This window comes from Vicia villosa, linkage group LG1, assembly GCF_029867415.1.
Source record: "Vicia villosa cultivar HV-30 ecotype Madison, WI linkage group LG1, Vvil1.0, whole genome shotgun sequence".
In the NCBI taxonomy this organism is placed as follows: domain Eukaryota; kingdom Viridiplantae; phylum Streptophyta; class Magnoliopsida; order Fabales; family Fabaceae; genus Vicia; species Vicia villosa.
The window spans coordinates 166,923,148-166,933,932 of NC_081180.1; the positions used below are offsets into that span (position 1 = coordinate 166,923,148).

A 10,785-nucleotide genomic window follows, 5' to 3' on the forward strand; every position below is an offset into this window, starting at 1 on the left:
ACCAGTGACCCAGTACCCTCACCAGTTTAATGTCCGGTCCGGTTTTTAAAACATTGGAAAAGAGAGTTGTAATACCAAGTATTCTTAGAGTAATTTCCATATGATACGTATAAAGCATCACTTTTTCTCTGTATAAAATTTGAATCAGGTTAAAAGTGTAAATTAACATAGAACATCTAGCATCACTTTTTCTCTGTATAAAATTTGAATCAGGTTAAAAGTGTAAATTAACATAGAACATCTGTGTAACGACATGATACAATATATAAAAAAATTTAGAAGGCAAAGTCCACATGGTTTTATGAATATATAAATAAAATATAAATTGCACTCAACAGCCCGTCTAGCTCAGTTGGTAGAGCGCAAGGCTCTTAACCTTGTGGTCGTGGGTTCGAGCCCCACGGTGGGCGATATTGGGGCGATATTTTTTAATATTTGAATGCAAGTTCATTCAGTTATTTCATCAAACACGTTGCGTGCCTTAATAATTTTCTTTTTACAAACTAACTAGTACATGAACAAGGATAAAAAGCACTAACTAGTAGATGAACAAGGATAAAAAGCAAAAACATTAAATTTTACTTACAGAGACATAGACATTTGTAGAAAAAAGTACTTAAACTAAATGCAAACTATATAGACAACTTATGCTAATCCCAAATATTTGGCAGAATCTTGCTCATATATTCGGGTGGAAAATTGAAAACTATCCTTAGTTGCTATCATGACACAGGTAAATGTCATCTTAAACATCCACATCCTACCTAAATCACTTCTTTTGGGTGATCATGAGACAAATGAATGCCACAACTCGAGCAACTATACCATAAAAAATGAGAACAACTAAACATGTAGCCCAATCATTGACATTATAACTGCTAGTCATCAGTGAACTACAACGAGTTATCAACCACACCCCAGTGTACCTGAAGAAAAAACAGAAAATCGAAATAGTATTAGATGGCAAGATTAGTAAAATGCGCGATTATGCCATAACATGAACAATGTGTTTTCAAGCATACGAACAACACACCTTTCAGCATTTGCAATAATAAAGGCCTCCAAAGCCCAATTTGGGTAACACATTTTTATAAGGATCTTCATAAAGAGACCTTCTCTTGTCTGGTTTGAAATGAGAGTCATAACAACAGGGAGAAGCACCGACCCCTACACAAGCGACGAAGAAAAGAAAAACGACATAAGTGCAGTTATTATGAGTAATTCCATGTAAGAAAATGGGTATGAATTGAGATGGTCATCCATACCAGCTGAGCAGGAGCAGGCTCAAAATAAATTGCTATTGCATAAGCCATGCCAGTTACACAGTACACAAGGCACACCAAAACAGCGTAGTTACTTCCGAAGCTTGACCTTGGATTGCTAAAGAAGTAGAACATGGATAGATAGACAAGAGGTTTGACTAATGTACTGAAAAGATCAATTGTATCTTTGGATAAAAAATGAGCTAGACTGCTGATCCCAGATGCACTCTCCCTCCAGTATTGTAATTTATCCAAAGAAAATGATCTTAGAGCTGCAATCTTGCAAAGTAGAGCTGCATATATACAATATAAATAAGCGAAAGAGTTCGAGTTGGTGAAAAATGAGACTAATTCTATAGGAGGTTTAAGACTTACAAACAGCAATGACGGTATATGTATATCCAAGAGACCCAAATGTTTCATCATTTACTTTGGTAAGAGTTCCCAAGATAGCACCAGCAACTAATAAAAGGAGATAATCAACTGCTTGGGACTTTGCTTCTCGGAGCTGCTGCTTACCAATCCTGGAAGGAATGGACCGGGTTATTAATAAATAGTCAATTTTAAATCATAGGTTGGTATGAAGGATTTCTTACCGCCCAAGGTAGTATCTATACTGGCGACTTATACCAGGCGTTCTTCGGTTTGATAAATCCTTAGTCCTTAAGAAGGTTGCCTCTATATGATCTTTTTGCAACTGCACGTTACTTTTCATATCCTCCCAAAACTCTCCAGCAAATGATTGATCAGTAGCCTCATCAGTACTCTTAGCTGCATGATTTATATTTGTGGAAGATGATGAAGCTGAAATTTCATCAGCAAAATGAAGCATATCTGGTGGTACTGGGTAACCATTGTGAAGCATCCATCTCACAGGTAGTTGTTGATGAGTCACACCTTCATTTGGTTTCACTAAACCTTCCAAAATGTCAATATAATGGTCTGGAGGATTCACACGATCAGGAACAACGATTCCAATGCCAGCAAAATATTCTTCTACTTTTTTCACAGGACCGTGATATGCAGTAAGACCACCTTTTGCTAGAAATATTATATCATCAAACGTTCTGAACAAAGTATAGCTGTATAACAACAAAATCAAAAGTGAGATTTTAACTTTATGTTAGGAGAGAGGGAGAGAGAGAGAGAGAGAGAGGGGGGGATAACATTACCTAGGTTGGTGAAGTACCATGCAGACGTTTACCCCTTCAGCAGCTTCACGACGAAGTGCTTTCAGCAGTAAAGAGGAAGATGCACTGTCCAAACCAGTTGTAGGCTCATCTAAGATTAACAATGAAGGCTCCATAACCATCTCCAACCCTACATTTACACGTTTTCGTTGCCCACCAGATATGCCTCGCTTCTCTACTGTTCCAACAAGGGAATCTCTTATTGCCTGAAGTCCCAAGGTTTCAATTACTCTTTCAACAATCAGAACCTTATCTGGTTTTGGCAGGTCATCAGATAGTCTCCAGTAATAAGAAACAGACATTTAAAATGAAATAACAATTAGAAAGGGGGTAAAAACTCAATAATATACACAATCAACAGAAAAATAGTAACACTTAATTACAATACATGAAAGATATCTAAGAACATTTGATTTGAATCATGGGGGATTAGTTTTGAGTTTTATTTTTGCTTCATGATTTGTTCCTTGTTTAATTACAATTACGAGAATTGTATTGGTTTGACATTCAATAGTCCATCATAAGATTGAGCTATCTCGATACCAGAAAAACAATGGACTTTATCAAGGTCTTCGGTATGAAAGAATCACAACTAGAATATGACTATGATAGATGATTTTATGATAAAAAAATTTAAGTACTAACCTCTATTATATTAAAACCAGACTCCAAATCCTAAATAAATAGGAAAACAAATCATGAAAGTAACCAAGTATGATACTCTAAAATTAGAAATTAATCATATGAGACAACCCAAGATAATATAAGATATTTTTCCTATATTTAACCATTACCAAATACACTATGCATGATATTTTGTGATTCGAAACGAATAAAGAGAAGTAAGTAATAGCAGCAGATGGTAATAAGGAAACTTTTTTATTGGGCATTCAAAATAAAAATGTACAAATTAAGTTCTACATGGAAAGTGGGGTACCTGCATCTTGCACTGAACCGAAGATTTTCCTCCACTGTCAAGTTCCCATGCACAATATCATCTTGTGGCACATATCCAATAATTTTCTGGTAACAGTGAATAGATTCAGGTTTTCCATTGATTAGAATTGAGCCTGTCATAGTGCATCCTCTTATTTTCCCTGCTAGAGCAGAAAGAAATGTAGTTTTTCCAGCTCCCGAAGGACCCATCACAGCCGAAACACGACCAGGCATGATTTTACCTGTCACGCATCTCATTACATGTTTTTTTTTCCCTTTCAAAGTAAGGGTTAAATCTTTGAAAGCTACCTCGATCTCAGGCCTCGATCTAACCTCCTCACCATCGGCGGCCATTGAAATCACTCCTGAGAAGGTCAAGTTATTTTTGTCTTGTTGAGCTTTCTCCTTCTCAATCTGACCATAAGCATATCTTAAAATTTGACTTTGTGTATGTAAATTTTTTCCCTTAGGCAATTGTTTTTTAATATTTTTGTCCCCAATCTTTAGATTGAATCCTTCATTGCTATTAGGGTCATTCTCAAGGGAATTCAACATTTTAGTAAGGTCACTAGGTTCCTTTGTTGGGTCTTTTGTGGCTGCAGATGGTTGTTCTGGAGGCATAGGTGGCAAAACTGAATTGCCTGTAGCAGGATTAACTTGCTCTGCTTGCTTTGATGATTTTCTGCGAGAAAAAGTGCGTACTAGCTGATCTTGCAATCCTGTCTTATTCCTTTTAGCAGCATCTTTCGCTATCTTCCATCTTTCTCGAGCTTGTACAGTTTCTCTTACCTGCCTTGCTGCAGCTTCTCTGGATTTAGCTTTCCTTCTTTCTCGAGTAGCTAGAACTTGATCAGAACAATTATAAATGAAGATCAAGACAGTACTCAATGCAACCTACAAGGGGAAATTAATGATGCCAAATATGATAAACTAGAAAAAGAAAAAAGGAATGCTTGGAAAATATTTCAAAGTATTGCATGCCTTTTCATAAAATATGCATAAATAAGACAAACAAATAAACTTTGGGACATTTTTATGCTGATTTCCTATTGTGTTTCTTGATGCTATGAGATAAGACACCAGCGTTTGGACAAAGAAGATAAAGGAACAAGAGAGTTAATAATATGTTTGTAAGACAAACCAAACCACAAAAACTATGCAGTCAAACCATCAAGAATAATAATTCCAAAACCAACTTGCAAGAAAAACTCTGATAGCGTGAAATGAAAAAGTAAAGTTGAATGGGAGTTTTCCAAAGTAAGCATGAATTCATCTAATGTCACATTGAATTGTACTTACAATAAGCAGAGCGCCATAAGCATGCATATTTTGGTTCGTTGTGTTTGGATTACATTGGCTGAACTTGGAGCATGCTGCAAAAATAAATACAAACTAAGCTTCTGAATAATATCCTCTAGAGAGTGGAAATGATACAGGAAAATTAAATCAGTTGCGGATAAAAACTTCTTTGTTTGTTTGCGTCTAGCCCATTTTATCATGATGGCATAAATTAGCCAAATAAACAAGACTTGCAATACATGTAACAATAAAAAGACTTACGATTCTGATGAGTAGAACCCATCCTGCAGTAATATCTGAAATTGGAAAGGCATAAAGAGTAAGAAAGTTGAGAAATCGCTACGATTTTGGTTGTTATGAATATGAAAAGTAGTAATTGTGTGATAATGGATTTTTAGAGAACATTATCTTGTGACAAAATAATTCTAGACAATTTAGGCAGCAGCAAGAAGAGGAATGGGATAAATCAATACCCACGATCACAAGAAACTTTACGTGTTGTAGTTGGGCAGTATGATCCAGGAGAACAGAATATATCACTATTGTTCACCACGCCAGTCCAAATATCAGCACTGCCACAAGTATGTCCCGGCTCTCCCTGAGGTATCTGGTAACTATATCTGCAAATTTGTGTTTACATTTTAGGGATGAAACTTAGACAACAATGGTAAGAGTCAACAGCAAGGTGGAGCTTACGGGTCACATAGTCCAGTCTGGTTGTTCAGTTTTGCAAGCGGGCAATAAGAACCTAGCGGGCAAGCTTCATTCATAGGAAAATGAGAAATGTTAAAGCTGTAATACTCAATACTAACTCTAATTACATTTCAAACACTAATCATGAAGAGATACAACGTCTCTATTATAGGGGCCTGTTCACTACCCTTGTACTAATAGACTCTAACTTGGACGAACTATTGCACGATCATAGTAATTTTTTCTATGCTTGGCTAATGTATCGTGCCATTTCAGATAGATGCACGCATCAATACAAAAAACCAGTAATTAGCATAGTCTCAACCTTAACTCCCCTAATTAAAAGTATCAGTTCAAGAGGTATCATATACTTACGTATCATACAAGTCAATCCTTGAGGACAGAAAAAACCCTCGCAGCAAGGTTTACAGTTTTTGGTTCTCTTTGGAATTTCCTTTGTGTCCTTTTTTAGGTCAATATTAACGCCCGTACTACAACCCCATCCAGGTTCACAACCAGAAACCCATGAGGTCAAATTGCAATTCTTGTTTGGTTTTACATAATTGTCTGTAGCTGCTCCCTGTGCCAAGAAACCATGGAAGTAGTACCTTATCTCAGCCGCAGTACATATACGGTCCCTGAAATCTCCTGTCAACTAAATCACATTATATTTAAGAAATAGTATAAATGGAATGACGTAAATTTTCCACAAGCGGAAAAATATGCAAAATTAGAACACTGCAAGATTCAAGTATTCCACAAATTTCATTAGACAACAAATTTCCAATGCCTTAATTACACTAAAAAGAAGCTTTCACACGAAACAGTGGATAAAAAAAAGTATCAAGAAAGTCTGGTGATGTTAGGCCGGTCAGTGAAAATATTTCATGCAACACATATAAGGAGTATGGTAAATTCTAAAAATAACCAATATATTATATTATGATCTTAACACATAACAAATGTCTTTCTGATTATGCAAATTGCAAATGAAAAATTAAAAACTCTACACACTATTAGGGTATGTTTGGATATCATTAGATGAACAAAGCAGAATAGAAAAGAGCTGAGTAGAATTAAGCGGAATGGACCGGAATGGAATGAAGATTCTATTCCCCAGGTTGAAAATTTTAGGACGGAACAAGACAAGTTCTTCGTTCCGCCTAAATCGGAGGGGGGAGAAATATAGTGGTAAGTGATGAAATAGAATGAAATCCATACCCCTGTGTTTCGTTCCGCTCCTTCCGATTATAGATAATTCAAACAATGGAACACCACTCTATTCCATCCTATACCGCTCCGCTCCATCGGATTCCATAAATATGGAAGAAACTCCAACTATTTTGCTTATCTATCATCTTCCAAGGTCCAAAGCCAACCTACTATCTAGTAAATTCTTTAAACTTGATGCAAATGATGCTACTACACTATTTCTTGGATACTAAATAGTCATAATTTGGGAAAATGATACTGATACTATTTGATTAAAAAGACATTTATGTGCCTTCAGCTAAAACTTAAATGTTTATGACAGTTGATTTTTTGCTCCTATTCATCTAAATAAAAAGTTGATTTTTAACAACAACTTAGTTTAGCTTTTGGAAGAGTCAAAAGCAATTCTAGAAGTGTAGAATTTATTTCATAATGATTTTGAGGTGTTCTGTTCTTCTAAAGTAGAATTAATTCTGTTTCCAAAATTGATTCTACTTGAAACTAGAATTTTTAATCTTTGAGTAGTTTAAACGTGATTTTTAAGTTGAAATATTCTGTTCATCTCAATTTTGCATGAAGTTATCCAATCATAAATTACTTTACATTCAACTAACTTTTAACCACCAGAATCAATTTTACAAAATCAATTTTTTGACGGCATAATCAAACAAAAACTTAGAATTTTGGACGAATTTAAGTTGAACTTTGGCAGATACTAAAATATCAATATGATATAAAAGCCCATACCTTTTTTCTTAACACAAGAATCAACAAAATCCAACCTCCCCGTGAAATCAAAAGCTTCTTCCCAATCTTTTTTCCTGAAAGAAAGTAAAAAGTATGATGATCAACAAAAAACAGAATGTATCAATCAATGCTTTTACAGAAACGTGATTGAAGTAAAAAAACTAACGAAACGATGAAACAAAACTCACGGATCCTTAATGCAGAAATCTAAACTCGATTTAATATCCTTATTCAAAAGTAAAGCGATATTCTGAAGTTCCTTGTAGATTTCATCGGTGTAAAAGGAAGGAGCAAAAGTGCCTTCGGCGCAGTGAATTCTCGGTAAAAGAGTGAAAGAGAATAGGAAAAAGAGAGCAATGTAGAAAACATGATTCCTCATTTTTCATAATTTGTGAAGAATGATAGTATAGCATGCCATGAAGATGAAGATGAAGAATTTGAGCGGAAAGGTTTGAAGATGGTTTGTGGAAAAAGTGGTTTTTGGATGAAGAAATGGCGGGGAGAAATGGATGCCTAGATTCAAGGATTTGCATTGTTTCGTTTCCTTTCTTTTTTGATTGCTTGCTTTTCAACCTTCGAGCTATGTAAGTGATGGTTTGGAGGGACACTTGGCCTATGTTTGAAAGAGAAGCTAAATTTTCATCATTATAAGTATATATAATATATAATGGTGCTACCTATCTTTGGTTTTTTTTTATCTATTAAATTATATCATCTTTAAGCAACTTGTAATTCTAAATTTCTAAAGAACTCATATGGGTTCCACCACTTTACTTTATATATTAATATTTTATTTATATTAAATAAAATTTAATTTAAAATAATAATTTAAATTATATAAACTAAAATTAATATAAATAAATAAACTAAAAATTCAAATTAAACTTAAAATTTAAAATAATAATTAAAATTAATCTCAAATACATGACATATAATTAAAAATATTAAAAATAAATAACATCACATAATTAATCAAATTTAAATTTCACCAACTTCGTGTTTAAAACATTCCCAAATCTGCTCAACTAGATCTCCTTGAAGTTGGTGATGAACTTGTTTTTCATGAAGATTTGCTCTTCTTTGTAGTCTTGTTGCAAGATTCGGATGAGGACCGTTAAATGTTTTAGTTGTTGAGTTGTTGTTATCTACATTATCATAAGAGTAATCAAAACCACCTCTATATGTGTGTCATCCGTCTTCAACAATCATATAATGCAATATGATGCAAGCAGATATGGTATGCTTGAGAGTTTTCACGTGCCATGCACGCGTTGGACCACGTATAATTGCAAATCAAGATTGAAGCACTCCAAATGCCCGTTCCACATCCTTTCTAGCTGATTCTTGATGTTGTGCACATAGTTTTCACTTTTCTCCCTGCGGTATTGAAATACTCTTGACAAATGTAGCCCACTCAGGATATATACCATCTCCTAAATAATACCCCATATTATACGATTTCCCATTAATTCTATATTGCACAGCAGGAGCATGCCCTTCCAAAATTCCGTTAAACACGTTGGAATGGTTTAGCACATTAATGTCATTGTTTGAACCTGCAATACCAAAAAATGCATGACAGATCCATAAGTCCTATGATGCCACTGATTTAAGCATGATTGTGAGGTTTCCATGATCACCTTGACAAAACTGTCATTTCCATGTGTTTACGGTGATTTCCGGTAAACAACCGCTAGTCCTCTAAACTACAAATATATACTTTGGTTACTCGCAGGATCGACTAGATTGATCCTAGGACATAGTCAAATAGTTGTCTTTCGAGATAATTTGGTTCATGTTTGTTGATCTTTTGCTTCGAAACTCGGTTATAGTATGAACATGTAAGTAACTTGCGAAATAAACTAACAAAGAATGTACACAACAGAAACATAAACTGGTTATAAATGCAAGAAAAAGACTTTGACAAAAAGACAAAGGAATATAATTTTCAGAAACATAAAATACAGAAATGTAAAGTGAAATAATGTAAAATGCAGAAACGTAAAGATTAATCAAAGAACATAAGGAAACTTAAACTACAAGAGAGACTAGGCGAAAAAGTAAAGGAAACTTAAAGATACTTTGATTTTGTAAGTAGAAATACAAACATATTAAATATGTGGTGTCATACGTACATTTCTCAGCGAACTCTTTCTCTTAACACTTGATACTTGAGTGATTTGTGAGTGATTTGTACAAAATGAACACACTGGATCCTGATACTAAGACCCTTATTTATACTAATTCGAACCTAACGGTCCTACACTAACGAAATGCCACGTTGCTCACATGCATACACTTCGAATCCCTGGGGCGCCATCTGTCCTTGTTCGGTTACACAGAATATTTCGAAATTCAAATCCTCCCGCCCGAATCCTCTTTCGATACGTGGCAACGTGATCTTTAGTGAGAATGCAACGAAATACTCTAAGCTTCAGTACTCTTTGTATTTCGAGAAACACTTAAGTCTCAAAGACAATCTATCTCGATTCAGCTTCGATTTCAATCATCTTCATCATAAATAACATCCTCAGACATGGCTGTAATATGGTGAACTGACTTTATTTGAAATGTCGCGTTAAGCAAGAGTCGCCACCGACTTTTATTTTATCCAAATTAAATAGAAAGGCTAAAAGAACAGAAAAAAACCTTTTTAAAAGAAACTTGAATTCGGGGGGTAATTTATACAAAGGGAAGGTGTAAGGCACCCTTTGTATCTATGGTTTTCCATGGGCTCTTAATTGCTTTGCTCTTTTGTAACCAAAAGTTTAGAAATGTGTAGAAGAAGAAATAAGGACTTTAGCTCATAAATGAGCGTAGCCTTTTTGAAGGTTTATGAAAAAGTGTAAGAACAAGATTTAAGCTAGAGCAAAGCAATTAGGGGGAAAATTACCTTGACATTGTAAAAGAGTTCTTTTAGCCTTTCAGGGCTATCCATACCATAAGAGGGTAGGAAGTCCTTTTATTTGGAGGTTGAAGGGTCGTCGCAATTACCGTTCGCCACAAGACTGTCCCTGTCATAGAGAGGGCAGGTAGTCTAAGGGAAGGATCAGAATAGTCATCATTATTAGGCAACCAGGAGGACACCTCAGCAATAATTGAAAGGGACTATCATATCATCGTAGGCAACCTCGAGGGACGAGATCATATAACCAAACCGAAGGCAACATCATTGGGGATTTATGATCTTTTGTGATGAGAATGAACTGAGGGCAACATTGCTGAGGCGTCCTCGTATTCGAGGGACTTGACTATTCTGCACCGAAAAGAAGGCAACAAGGCAACAGGCAACAGTCAACAAGAGAGGTTACCATAAAAGGTGTGTGGGTGCACAATCACGTGGTTCAATTCAAGTAATTATCTTATAATTAGTTATTCTAAGTTCAGTTCGAGGTTGCCACGCCCTAAATTACTAACCACACAATAATAATAATAATAATATGCAT

At 35.2% G+C, this 10,785-nt stretch overlaps 1 protein-coding gene and 1 non-coding gene across 2 annotated transcripts; one reads left to right on the forward strand and one right to left on the reverse strand.

Annotated features, from left to right (window-relative positions):
• The first annotated feature begins 337 nt into the window (after window positions 1-337).
• TRNAK-CUU (transfer RNA lysine (anticodon CUU)) lies at window positions 338-410 on the forward strand. The gene has a single exon. It is a non-coding gene; the product is annotated as a tRNA-Lys (tRNA).
• A 109-nt stretch (window positions 411-519) lies between these two features.
• Window positions 520-7,941, reverse strand: LOC131644613 (putative white-brown complex homolog protein 30). Its single transcript, XM_058915162.1, has 14 exons — window positions 7,528-7,941; window positions 7,340-7,413; window positions 5,756-6,028; window positions 5,384-5,447; window positions 5,161-5,307; window positions 4,949-4,983; window positions 4,688-4,761; window positions 3,390-4,282; window positions 2,435-2,731; window positions 1,859-2,344; window positions 1,638-1,786; window positions 1,266-1,555; window positions 1,034-1,167; window positions 520-926 (listed from the first exon to the last, which is right to left on the reverse strand). Exons 1-14 carry the CDS (start codon window positions 7,716-7,718, stop codon window positions 770-772), a joined length of 3,264 nt encoding a protein of 1,087 aa, XP_058771145.1. The 5' UTR covers window positions 7,719-7,941; the 3' UTR covers window positions 520-769.
• Window positions 7,942-10,785: the final 2,844 nt, after the last annotated feature.